At 41.8% G+C, this 14,058-nt stretch overlaps 3 protein-coding genes across 3 annotated transcripts in view; 2 read left to right on the top strand and 1 right to left on the bottom strand.

Annotated features, from left to right (window-relative positions):
- The window catches only part of LOC114643526 (NACHT, LRR and PYD domains-containing protein 3-like), a 2,412,635-nt gene that overhangs the window by 901,178 nt on the left and 1,497,399 nt on the right, over positions 1-14,058 (top strand). The gene's annotated exons all lie outside the window — the stretch shown is intronic.
- The window catches only part of LOC114643532 (butyrophilin-like protein 2), a 678,491-nt gene that overhangs the window by 198,400 nt on the left and 466,033 nt on the right, over positions 1-14,058 (top strand). The window lies entirely within an intron of this gene.
- The window catches only part of LOC114643533 (tripartite motif-containing protein 16-like), a 38,356-nt gene continuing 24,649 nt past the window's right edge, over positions 352-14,058 (bottom strand). The window contains exons 5-6 of the mRNA XM_028792108.2: positions 7,249-7,314; positions 352-1,345 (exon numbers count right to left, since the gene is read on the bottom strand). Coding sequence (XP_028647941.2) covers positions 798-1,345; positions 7,249-7,314 — 614 coding nt within the window. The 3' untranslated portion in view covers positions 352-797. The remainder of the gene's footprint in view (positions 1,346-7,248; positions 7,315-14,058) is intronic.

The following is a 14,058-nucleotide window of genomic DNA, read 5'->3' as shown; positions in this document are numbered from 1 at the left end:
TCTTCTTAAAATATGTATTCACCACAGCCATGTCCATCCTTTTGGTAAAATCCACTATCCTCTGACCTTCTTCATTCATCTCCTTGACACCATACCTACCCATCACCTCCTTGTCTCCTCTGTTCCCTTCACCAACATGTCCATTGAAATCCGTTCCAATCACCACTTTTTGTCCCTTGGGTACACTGTTCATCACTTCATCCAACTCACTCCAAAAATCTTCTTTCTTATTTATTGCACACCCAACTTGCGGGACATATGCAATAACAACATTCATCATCACACCTTCATTTTCCAGCTTCATAATCATTACTCTTTTCACCTCCAAAACAATCTTGACATACTGTTCCTTCAGAATAACCCCACCCGCTGTGGTTGGGTTTTTTTCTATGTTGTTATTAAGATAAAAAAAAAGTTCTCATTTTCTGATATGTATCAATTAAACAAATGTTTAATAAAATTTGCTTGCAAAAAACACTCTGACACTTGGGTCTCCATCAGTCGTTGGGGTGTCAGCCTGAAAGACATGTGGCTGTGAATCAACAGTGACCTCTGCTGGTCAGACTGGTATTTGTATGTCTGAGGTGTCACCACTCCTCACTATGACACACACACTTAATTGGTTTCTCAAACCCAATAATAATGGAGACCCTGACAACCATACTCACCATGCATTCTCATCCTCAATTTCAGGCACAGAGGTGCTGAATCCTATATAATCCATTTTGACCTGAATCTACAAGCACATAGGGGACCTGCACTTGTGGGGACGTCAAGTGATTGGAGGACAGTACTGGTCAGTGGTCACATTGCTGCAGATGGCAGATTGTTACACTGCAGTTATAATCAAGCCAAAACCCAAACCCTGGATAGAGGGGTTCCTTGAAGGAGGTGTTGAACCTGTGCAGGAGGGTCATTGTATGTGAGACACTATAAAATGACAGAGAGCCAGCAGGCCAGTCCAGATACACACCTAGTCTGGGACTGTAGGGGGCACTGATTACAGTCTGTTTGTCATTGTAACGCACAGAGTACTTGGAATTAAAACACAACAAACTCCAGGACTTGCTGTTGTCTCCAAGCCTGCACTCCTTCCCTGCTCCTTTCCTGCCCACTCCTTTATATGTGACTCCAATCCTCATGAACCCTCCATTGCACTCCACCTCCCAGTAGCAGCGAGTCCCAGTCAGAGCCTCTCTACAAAGAACTTGGGGCCACACGTCAAATCTGTCAGGATGGTCAGGATATTCAGGCTTTGTCCTCTCACATGTCACCTTCTTGTTCCCTTCAGACAGACGGAGGTCTCTGTGTGCCGTGTTGATGTCCAGAGTGAGTGGACAGAAGTCTGAAAGGAGAGCAAAGACTCAAATGTGCCATTGATAGTAAAGAGCTCATCTGATTGATTTTAAAATTAAATTCTAGAATTACAATAAATGCCATAGGCTCAAGCTCAGAGTTCTAATGGATGGATCAATCTCCCGTCACACTTCATCACCAAACTGATTTTTCCTTTCCTCACAATAATCCCCTGATGTTTATTCTTCTCTTTCCATTCCCATTATTTTGTTCTTCCTTTTCCAGTGGCCTACTAAATGTTTAGAGGTAAACCCGCTGGTCAGGGATACTCAGAGTATGAAAATAAAATTAAAATAAGAACAGCCTGAGAAAGAAATGTTTTTAATGAATTGTCATAAAACTCATAACTGACAGCTTGATGATTTACTGGCCAGCAAACAAGATGGCAGTTGATTGCTGAGAGATGTGCAGTTCATAAAGAATATCATCATGGGGCGTGCTGAACCTGCACAGGAAATGATTCATTCAGTAGAAATGAGCTTTAAAATCAAAAGAAGCAGGTTCATAGTAATAAGAAATGGAAGGAAGAGGAATTGAACTGGCATAACTCTATTCAGGACAGCATGATGGCCAAGGGGTTGCAACTGCGGCCTCAGAGATTCAGCTTTCACGAGCCACTTGTCATTTTTATTAGGTCTGCATGTTTTCCTGGTGTCCTACAGACATGCATGTTGGATTAATTGGCAACTCTGAATTGGCCTTGTGTGGTTGTGGGTGTGTGAGAAACTGACTTAGGCACAATGTAGTCTAAACTGGATTAAACTAGTCTGACAATGTTATGTTAAAAATCAAATGAATGTAAACCCACCATGGCCATGATGGTCTGCTGACCTGAATGAATCAGTCATGTATACGATTAGCTGCTGCTCACCAATTACCGAATCACTGATTGAATTTTATTTAATGACACAAATCAGTAAACTTGTAAAGTGGCCTGAGAGTGAGTTAGCGAGGACAATGTCCAACATTCTGGAAATGTGACACAGACTCAATGTGTGGGTAATGGGCACTCAGCTTACTGGGATTTCTTTATTGTTTTAAATAGTTACAATTCACAATATTGTATATTTTAATGAAGATTATTTACATGTACTGCATATGTACACTCACTGGGCAAATGATTTGCTTGTCCGTGTGATTATCTAATCAACCAATCATTGTCATCTGCCATACTTTCTTCCACAGAGCAGACGCTTTGCTTTTCATTTCAGGTGTGCACAATTCAATAAATGAAAATGACATGAATACAATTATTGGGACCCTCACCTAAAGTTCTATAACACACCATTTTAAGGTGATAACTGCCATCAAGCATTTCCTAAGGCTGTGGATGAGACTTCAGCTCCTCTCACTGTTCATTTGGGGCACTTTTCTTAAGGTTTGATGGACTTCTTTTCTCAACTGTAACTTCCAGCTCTTTCCATGGATGTTGACTTGGATTCAGTTCAGAGCTCATAGTGGACCACTTCAGAATATTCTAAGGCAAATTCCACCATATGTGGGTGATCTTACTTGTATGTTCTGAAGGACCCATGGCCTATACCTGAGACAATGCTTTGTGAGGTTCGCTTCAAATTGTCTTGATGATCTTCTGATATTATTGTGCCCTGCACAGATTCAGCGCAGAAGCTCAATAACATTATTGACCTCCTCCAAGTTTCTTTTTTTTTCTTTGAACTCCTCATTTTGTCTTCTGTGGACACAGAGCTGCTGTGACTTACCATAAAGCTCTAATTTACTGTAGTTTCATCAGTCCAAAGCACCTTCACCAGCAGTGTGGCGTGCCAGCATGCATTTCAGAAAAATATTAAGTCTTTTGTTTTTTTATATCTTTCGTTCAGAAGTGGGGGCTTCTACCATGGAGTTCACTTTCATTCACACAGCTATAGATGGTCTGACTTGAAACTGTTCTAACTTGATCTTTGAGTACAGCATGAGTTTGCCTTGATATTTTTCTTGGTTCTTTCTTCACCATTTCAACTGTTCCTCTGTTCAATCTGGAGTCAGCTTTGATCTTTTGGTCACATCCAGGAAAGTTGGCTATCTTAAACAACTTGATAATATTAGTAACTGTGGTCACTGAAACATGAAGCTCTTTGGAGGTGGTCTTGTAGGCTTTACCTTGTCTGTGCTTGGCAGTGACTTTCTTCCTTTCCTCCTTTTTTCTTGTCCTCATTCAGTGTGAGGCACACAATGACACAAAACACCAGGATGAGGACTTTGACTGAAGACCCCTGCTTAAGATGTCATAACAGTCCAGTGAGGTCTTTGAACGTCTATGGACTTACAATAAATTTCTCCCAGCCATTTCCATTTGTTTTAATGTTTCAAATCTGTGAAGTCATGAACTCAAAGTGAAGTATCTGCTTTGTGGTATAAAGAATGGTGGATGCAGAGTACTTTTGTCAAGTTTAACTTATTTCACATACAATTTTGGTTCATTTTTAAACCAGTACTTTTGGCTCTGTCTGTATACACAGTTATGTTAAAAAGTAAATACCACTGACACAAGTTTTCAGACAAGTTTACTGTGACACTTCAAATTTGGCTCATGTGCATCACACTCTATCAGCCATCATTGACATGTTTCTACACTTTGTTTGGAGTTCACCTTTGGTCAACTTAATTGATTGGACATGATTAGGAAAGGCACACACTTGCCTGTAGATCACTCACAGTGGAGCAGAAACCAAGCCATAATTCTGAACGCATCTGAACAGCCCTGCTGGGTGTTGTGGTTGCCGCTTGTGGGAATTACTGGAATCAGCCGTCCCTATTTTATGACACTTTCATCTGAACTGGAAGTACCTCCTAAGGATGTGGCTTAATACAAACCCTTCACCTCACCTCAGACAGTTTGAGTCGGGAGACAGCAGATAAAACTTGTAAGGAGGAAGAGGAGTTGGGAGGAAGAGAAGGAAGATGAAGTTCACACTGTCCCTGTATATACAGTGCTGTATAAGGTGGCCGAACAAAATAAAAATCACTATATTTGAACCCATGATTGTTTGTGTCAGTTGTGTCCAGGGTTTGGGACTCAGTGGCACCCCCTATCTGTTACAGTTTAGAACACTAGCAATTCATCCTAGAGCAATGAGTGGAGAAGGACCTTCATAAGAGAGGTGACCCATAACCCAGTGGTCATTGTAGCTGATGTGGAAATTAGAGAGGCTTCTGAAGGCTAGCCATTGCTGCAGCACTCCTCTAATCTGGGCTTTATCGCACTGTTGTCAGACAACACATGGAAGCTCACTTAGAGTTTACTTAAAGGCACCTAAAGGACTCTCAGACTGTGAAAAACAAGATTCTCTGGTTTGATGAAACCAACATTGAACTGTTTCACCTCAGTTCTAACCATCACATCTGAAGGAATCCAGGCACCACTCATCACCTGCACAATACCATTCCAGTGAACAGTGAAGCGTGCTAGTGACAGCATCAATCTTGGAGATGTTTTTAGTGGTAGTGAGTGAGAGACTAGTGAGCAGAACAGGACAAAGAACAGTGACATCTATAATGAAAATCTTCTCAGGGAACTCTGAACCTCAGTCTGGGACAAAGGTTTACCTTCCCATAAACCAAAGCACAAAGCAAGGACCACCCAGGAGTGCTTTATGGAAATAATAATAATATAATATTTCTTTGCATTTGTATAGCGCTTTTCTCACTACTCAAAGAGCTCAGCAATTGCAGGTTAAGGGCTTTGCTCAAGGGCCCAACAGAGCAGAGTCCCTATTGGCATTTATGGGATTCAAACCGGCAACCTTCTGATTGCCAGTGCAGATCCCTAGCCTCAGAGCCACCACTCCACCTGTGAATGTTCTTGAATAGCCCAGGCACAGCCCAGGCTTGAACATTTCTGGAGAGTCCTAAACATTGCTGTCCACTGGTGGTCTCGCTTCAACCTGATAAAGACTGAAAACATCTGCAGAGAAGAATTGCAGGAAATCCCCAAATCCAGGTGCACAAAGCTGTCATATCAGACCCAAGAAGACAGTAAGCCATGTTCACTGCCAAAGGGGCTTCAAGTAAGTCCTGATCACCTCTGTTAGTGCGATATTTCAGTTATTTGATTTGCAAAAATTTCTCAAATCCTGTTTTTGATTTGTCATTTAGGGTGTTGCTTGATGAGTGTTAAAATTAATTGAAATGATTTTTGCATCGTAATATAACAGAATGTGAAAAAGTTATAGGGTCTCAATACTTCTCGAAAGTGCTGTATGTGAACACATCCAGATTTGATCTTCTTTTAAAGAGTTTCTTTAGATAAAAGTGATAAAACATAACAAACATCAGGACACATTTAAATTGTTGTAGTGTACTTTATAACGTAAATAAAAATAAACGCAAATTCCATATACAGAAAAAGTAAGTGCACCCCTTCATTGATCAGCCCCTCAAATAAGAATCAGGTGGTGATGATGAGGAGGGCATCCTGGGAGAGGATCTCGTCTGAAGTTGTCCACTTATTGAAACCTCCCACATTTAAGTTGGTTTGCTCTTTGTTGTTGAAGTGTGTGTTATCACAAAAGAGCTCTCTGAGGCCTTCACAGTGAAGGGTATAGATGCCTCTGAGTTTGGAAAGGAATTTCAAGAGATCTACACAAAAGTGAAAGAATTCTGCATGGAGGTGTTCCTGAGGATGTTAGTGACTGCTAGACAGTCTGAGAAAATGGTAACTTGAGGGGCAATAGCAAAGATTACAGACAGGGTGGAGGGGGTGGGGGGTTACTTTTACTAAAGACTTAAATGGCATATCTGTTCACTTTTCATTGAGTAAATCACTGCAAATCAAATGTTCATTTTTTTAAAAATGTCAATAACCTCACCATTATCTATAAATACTGTTAAAATGAAGATGAGATCTTGACATGGCCACTGTCACACACGTGCGCATGGGAGGCAGCTAAAGGGCTTGAGTAAGGGCAGTTCAGAGGCATGCTGGGATGTCGCAGAGTACACTGACTCTTTTTCTACCTTTCCCGCAGACCATTCATGGGAGATTCCACCTGGCTCTCTTGACGTCACTTCCGAGACCGAGCTTATGGAAGCAGACCTTGCCGGCTCTGGCCCCTGTGATGTCACGTCTGGGCTCAAACCAATGGCTAAAGACCCTCAAGAGCCCGACCCCTATGACCTCACTTCCTGTCTTCCCCTTTAAAAGCCTCCACCTTTTCCCTATTCCTTCAGTTCTCTTTTGGACTCGGTTGTGTGCACATCAGTGCTGTATTCATTTAAACGACTTTTGCAGCCAGGAAACCAATTATACGGGTGGCTGCCCCAAACCTTTCTGTGACTCTGTCTCGAGTTTGTGACACCACATATATTAAAAAGGAAAAAGCAAATCAAGAGGTGTACTTACTTTTCCACATGACTGTATATGCATATCTTAAAGGTAGTTTTATATTGCTTTTTTGTCTCTGAATAACATTGAGCTGCTTTCATTGCATGGAGTGTGCTGTATAAATAAATTACTATTATTAATATTATAAGCGAGCAACTGAAAAAAGCAACCGGAGAAAGGAGAGACTGGGAAAAAAAGGGGAAAACAGCAGAAGGTGCAAGGAAAAAATGTGGCTAAAGGAGACGGCAAAAGAACAATGGAGGTAGGACTTGAGTGACAGGAGGACCTGGCATAGTCAGCAGGACTTCATTTGAGGTGTATTTTTAATTCACGTCACACTTAACAGAGTCAAGATCAACAGACTGTTTTGGGGGTTCACTTACTGATCTCCTCTATCCCGTAATGCACTCGTCTCAGGACCCCCAAACTTTCAGTCACATAACACTCACACCGCATTTTCTGCTGGTTACATTTTCATGTCATAACCCTGATCTGAGATATTCATAGAGAAATGATTTCTATTGTGATGATCCAAAGCACAAACTCACATTGTAAAAACTCGTCTCTGCTCCGAGATTCAGGAGACTGTGGGGTAAAAATTGGAGCTTCGGGACCTGAAAATAAAAGGAAAAAAGAATGGCAGAAACTGTCAAGATGGAATTGCGTAATGTTAGTTAAATTCCTAAACATGTATTGTAAATGTACTGAAGTTAAAATAAAACACAAAATGACAAGCAGCTAAAGCGTATATATATCTATAAATATACAGTGCCTTCCACAATGTTTGGGACAAAGACACATTTTTTCTTGACTTCCCCCTCTGCTCTACTTTTCAAAATTACAAATCAAACACTTCAAATGTAATTAAAATGCATATTGCAGACTTTCATTTAGAGGTATTTGCAAATATTTTGGTCTCACCATGTAGAAATGAAAATACTTTTTTACATGGTCACCCCATTTTGGGGTCACTTTAATTTTTGGAACAAAAATTTTGGGAATCACAATTTTGTGATTCCTCTGACGGCTTTCATTGCATCATAAGATACCTTGTAGCCTTTGGAATCTGTAGTTGCCATTGTTCAACGTGAGAACACGAGCTGTGCCAATGAAAGTGAAAAAAGCAGTTATGAAGCTAAAACCATTCGAGACATTGGGAAAACCTTAGGATGCCCAAAATCATGTGTGTGGAATATCATTAAGAAGAAAGAACGCAAGGAAGACCTCTACTACTGATGACAGAAGAATCCTCACTATGGTAAAGAAAAAGCTCTAAACACAAAAGCAGTCTTCAGGAGGCAGAAGTGGATGAGTCAGAGAAAACTATTCACAGAAGACTTCATGAACAGAAATCCAGAGGCAACACTGCAGGATGCAAACCAAATAGTTAGCCATAAAAACAGGACGGCCCGATTGCAGTTGGCAAAAAAGACTTAAAAGAGTCTGCAGAATTCTGGAAAAAAGTTTTGTGGACAGACAAGGCAAAAATGAACCTGCAACAGAGTGATGGCCAGAGCAAATTATGGATATGAAGAGGAACTGCCCAAGATCCAAAACAGACCACATCATCTGTTAAACATGGCGTTGGCTGGGGGTGTTACGGCTTGGGCACGTATGGCTGCCACAGGTCCTGACACACTTCTCTTCATTGATCATAGAACTTCTGATGGCAGTAGCACAATGAATTCTGAGGTGTGTACAAACATCTGCTCAAGTTCCACTAAATACCTCCAAACTCATTGGACAACACTTCATCTTACAACAAGATAATGATCCAAACATATTGCTGAGGCAACACAGGAGTATGTAAAAAAAAATAATAAAATTAAGGGATCTGTGACATGCCATCCATCCAGTTTCCAACCCACTGAATCCGAACACAGGGGTCTGCTGTAGCCAATCCCAGGGCACAAGGCAGGAACCAATCCCGGGCAGGGTGCCAACCCACCGTAGGACACACACAAACACACCAAGCACACACTAGGGCAAATTTGGAATCACCAGAGAACAAGCAAACGCTACCCAGAGAAGTCCTGGGAAGCGAACCCGGGTCTCCTAACTGCAAGGCAGCAGCGCTACCACTGCGCCACAGTGCCACCCTGTGACATTCCAATGATGGCTAAATATGACAGCTTTAATAGACATGGCATTGCTGTGTGCCAAACATTATAGTGCCCCCCCCCCCAAAAAAAATGGAGGGACAATATTGAAACAGTCTTGTCATTTCTGCATGGTGTGACCAAAATGTATGCAAATCCCCTTAAATGAAAGTCAGCTAATTGCACTTTAACACTAGAATCCCTGAATCCTGCTAAAATATTTGTAATGCCGGGCCACCTTAATTTTACTCACAGCTCCTCATCACTTCGCCAATTGCCCACAATAAGCCCCTTTATTTTGCAAATATGTCAATCAGCTGCAGGCAGGCAGCCTGCTATCCCTTCCACCACTGAGGCAGCTGAAATCAGACACGAAATACTCACAGCTAAAGTCTGTTTATCTGGCACTGAGGTGTCTGGAATTGTATAGGAAAATAACATATCATTATTTGTAATACATACATTTCATGTGTGATCTGTGTCTAGAATGATCTGGGTAAGTGTAGGATGACAGGAAATGTGAGGAAAATTAACTAAAGCAGAAACGCATTTCATATGTTATAGTAATACAGACAAAATGTTGTTAAAGTGTATGATGTGTGAAGACTGAAGTCCAAATATCAAATAAACACTTTCAGAAAAGTTACAATAAAACAGGTGTGCTTTTATTCAAGAATAAAACCAAACAAAAAGAATTTGTTTAATTTACATGTTGCTGTCAGAGTGTGAAAACTGAAGCCTAAATAGCAATTGATATGAAGTGAAGACGTTTGCATGCATGTGTGTGTGTGGAAATGCAGCAATCTCACAGATAACTGTTTGGCTAGTCAGTGGCAAGAACTGTTGCTTCTTAAATCAGGAAGTTGCTGGTTCAATCCAGGGTGCTCCCTGCATTTATTGTTTTGTGTAGTGAGCTGGTATTATTATTATTATATAATAATATTATTATTATATAATAAATACATACTGTCCCTAACAAATCAATGAAACAAGTGTGCTTTTATGCAAGAATAAAACAATAAAAATGGAATAAAGAGCCCACTTGTTTTGTTATAACATGTCTTCATTTGAAAACTAACAGTGTCAAATCGGGGGAATGTGAACGTGACTGAGAGAATAAAACTGAATTTAAAAAAAAATAATAAAAAACACTAACTTTTATAAGTACCATAACTTTATACAGGCTGTTAACACTCAAATAAAATGTATGTTTTCTATTTTATAAATGTAATAATAAGAGGAGCCATCCATCCATCCATCCATCCTCTTCCGCTTATCCGAGGTCGGGTCGCGGGGGCAGCAGCTTGAGCAGAGATGCCCAGACTTCCCTCTCCCCGGCCACTTTCTTCTAGCTCTTCCGGGAGAATTCCAACGTGTCCTGGGTCTTCCCCGGGGTCTCCTCCCGGTTAGACGTGCCTGGAACACCTCACCAGGGAGGCGTCCAGGAGGCATCCTGATCAGATGCCCGAGCCACCTCATCTGACTCCTCTCGATGCGGAGGAGCAGCGGCTCAACTCTGAGCCCCTCACGGATGACTGAGCTTCTCACCCCTATCTTTAAGGGAAAGCCCAGACACCCTGCGGAGGAAACTCATTTCAGCCGCTTGTATTCGCGATCTCGTTCTTTCGGTCACTACCCATAGCTCATGACCATAGGTGAGGGTAGGAACATAGATCGACTGGTAAATTGAGAGCTTCGCGTTGCGGCTCAGCTCCTTTTTCACCACGACAGACCGATGCAGAGCTCGCATTACTGCGGATGCCGCACCGATCCGCCTGTCAATCTCACGCTCCATTCTTCCCTCACTCGTGAACAAGACCCCGAGATACTTGAACTCCTCCACTTGGGGCAAGATCTCGCTCCCAACCCTGAGAGGGCACTCCACCCTTTTCCGGCTGAGGACCATGGTCTTGGATTTGGAGGTGCTGATTCCCATCCCAGCCGCTTCACACTCGGCTGCGAACTGATCCAGAGAGAGCTGAAGATCACGGCCTGATGAAGCAAACAGGACAACATCATCTGCAAAAAGCAGTGACCCAATCCTGAGCCCACCAAACCGGACCCCCTCAACGCCCTGGCTGCGCCTAGAAATTCTGTCCATAAAAGTTATGAACAGAATCGGTGACAAAGGGCAGCCCTGGCGGAGTCCAACTCTCACTGGAAACGGGTTTGACTTACTGCCGGCAATGCGGACCAAGCTCTGGCACCGATCGTACAGGGACCGAACAGCCCTTATCAGGGGGTCCGGTACCCCATACTCCCGGAGCACCCCCCACAGGATTCCCCGAGGGACACGGTCGAATGCCTTTTCCAAGTCCACAAAACACATGTAGACTGGTTGGGCGAACTCCCATGCACCCTCCAGGACCCTGCTAAGGGTATAGAGCTGGTCCACTGTTCCACGACCAGGACGAAAACCACACTGTTCCTCCTGAATCCGAGGCTCGACTATCCGACGGACCCTCCTCTCCAGAACCCCTGAATAGTCTTTTCCAGGGAGGCTGAGGTGTGTAATAAGAGGAGCTCACTACTCAAAGCACTAAATGCAGGGATGATCTGGGACCGAACCAACAACAGCTTGATTACGAAGCAGCAGTTCTTACCCTGCACCAGCCAAGTAAACATCTTTACATTGTGTCAATTGATATTTAGGTTTCAGTTTTAACACATTGACAGCAACATGTACATTGAACAATTTTGTTCTTGATTAAAAGCACACTTGTTTTGTTATACCTTTTATGACAGTGTTTACTTCGTATTTTGACTTCAGTCTTCACACTTTATACACTACATGTCAACATTTTGTCATTATTGCTAAAACATATGAAAAAATTTCTCACATTTCTCACATTTCCTGTCATCCAAAATTTACACAGATGGTTGTAGACATGGAACACACATGAAATGTATGTATTTCAATTAATGATATATTACTTTCCCAATTCCAAGCACCTAACTCCCAGATAAATACATTTCAGCTGTGAAAATTTTGCATCTGACTGCTGCCTCTGTGGGAGATGGGATAGCAGTTCACCTGCCAGTGGCCGATTGAAACATTTGCAAAACAAAGGCATTTAGATAGATAGATAGATAGATAGATAGATAGATAGATAGATAGATAGATAGATAGATAGATAGATAGATAGATAGATAGATAGATAGATAGATAGATAGATAGATAGATAGATAGATAGATAGATAGATAGATAGATAGATAGATAGATAGATAGATAGATAGATAGATAGATAGATAGATAGATAGATATCAGTGCACAATTGGTATAGTGATGAGGAGCTGTGAGTAAAATTAAGGTGATGTGGCATTACGAATATTTTTGCAAACTTCAGGGATTCTAGTGTAAATCAAGTGCTTGATTTGTAATTTTAAACTGTGGAGCAGAGGTGGAAGAAACATGTGTGCTTGTGGCGAACATTATGGAGGACATTTTATATACAGTGGCATGCAAAAGTTTGAGCACCCATGCTTAAAATTACTGTTACTGTGAATAGTGAAGTGAACAGGAGATGAACTGATCTTCTTCTTCTTTTGGCTGCTCCCGTTAGGGGTTGCCACAGCAGAGCATCTTCTTCCTTATCTTCCTGTCCTTGTCATCTTGTTCTGTCACGCCTGCATGTCCTCTCTCACCACATCTATAAACCTTCTCTTAGGCCTTCCACTTCTCCACTTGCCTGGTAGCTCTATACTTAGTATCCATTTCCCAACATCCCCAGCATCTCTCCTCTGCACATATCCAAACCAATGCAATCTCGCCTCTCTGACTTTGTCTCCCAACCATCCAACTTGAGCTGACCCTCTAATGGCCTCATTTCTAATCCTGTCCATCCTCATCATACCCAGAAGATGAACTGATCAGCAAAAGGAATAAAGTTAAATATGGCACATTTCTTTAATATTTTAAGCAATATTACATATTTATTTCCATCATTCACAGGTACAAAATACCAAAAAAATGAAAAGGTCCTGAAGCATAAGTTTGGGTACCTGACATGGTCAGTACTTAGTAAGACCCCCTTTGGCGAGTATCACAGCTTGTAAATACTTTTTGTAGCCAGCAAAGAGTGTTTGAATTTTTACTTGGAGTATTTTCACCCATTCCTTCTTCCAAAATGCTTTTAATTCTGTTATAATCTTGGGCCTTCTTGCATGCAATGCTGTTTTAAGACTCTGTCCACAGATTTTCAATGATGTTTAGGTCAGGGTGTGTTTCAGATTATTATCTTGTTTAAGGACTCATCTTCCCTCTACCAATGACATGTTCCCAGTGACAGTGGCTGCAACATAAGCCCAAAGCCTGATCGATCCACCATCATGTTTAATAGCTGGAGATGTGTTCTTTTCCTGGAATTTGGCCCCATTTTTTCTCCAAACTTACTGTACCTTTGCATATTGTGGCAAAAATGTTTTATTTTGATTTCATCAGTCCACATAACTTCTTTCCAAAATGCATCAGGCTTGTTTAGATGTTCATTGGCAAACTTCAGGCACTGAACTGTGTTGTGAGGATGCAGGAAAGGTTTTCTTCTGCTGACTCTACCATGAATTTGTTCAGGTGTCACTGCACAGTACAACAGGGCACCATCACTCTAGAGTCTCCTAAATCCTCCTGAAGGTCTTTTGCAGTTCTTTCAGAAAGTTTTCAAGGTCTTCCGGACCTCAATTTGACTTCCGCTTTTCCAGTTAACTGCCATTTCTTAATGACATTACGAACTGAGGAAACAGAGACCTGAAAATGCTTTGCTATCTTCTTGTAGAATACCTTCTCCTGCTTTGTGAGCCGTCAGTTTTTTATTTTTCAGAGTGCTAGGCAGCCCATGGCTGCTGATTATTGGGAGAAGGTTTGAGGAGTCAGAGAATTTATACAGCAATGATGACTGTGCTGTGGTGGGCTGGCGCCCTGCCCGGGGTTTGTTTCCTGCCTTGCGCCCTGTGTTGGCTGGGATTGGCTCCAGCAGACCCCCGTGACCCTGTAGTTAGGATATAGCAAGTTGAATAATGGATGGATGGATGATGACTGTGAATGAGGAATAAACCTATCGAATGAAGGTCTGAGACATGGGAAAAGTTATCCTAGACCTCAAATGTCTTGGGGAGTCTGAACTTTTGTATGGTGCTCCTTTCCAGTTTTCACTGTTCAATTGTACAAACCACAAACAAAATACTAATCTTGCATAAGAGAAATGTGTCATCTTTAGCTTTAAGCCTTTTGGTGATCAGTTCATCTTCTGCTCGCTTAACTA

The sequence above is a fragment of the Erpetoichthys calabaricus genome, chromosome 4 (assembly GCF_900747795.2).
Source record: "Erpetoichthys calabaricus chromosome 4, fErpCal1.3, whole genome shotgun sequence".
Classification (NCBI taxonomy): domain Eukaryota; kingdom Metazoa; phylum Chordata; class Cladistia; order Polypteriformes; family Polypteridae; genus Erpetoichthys; species Erpetoichthys calabaricus.
This window is presented reverse-complemented; position numbering and strand designations above follow the sequence as displayed.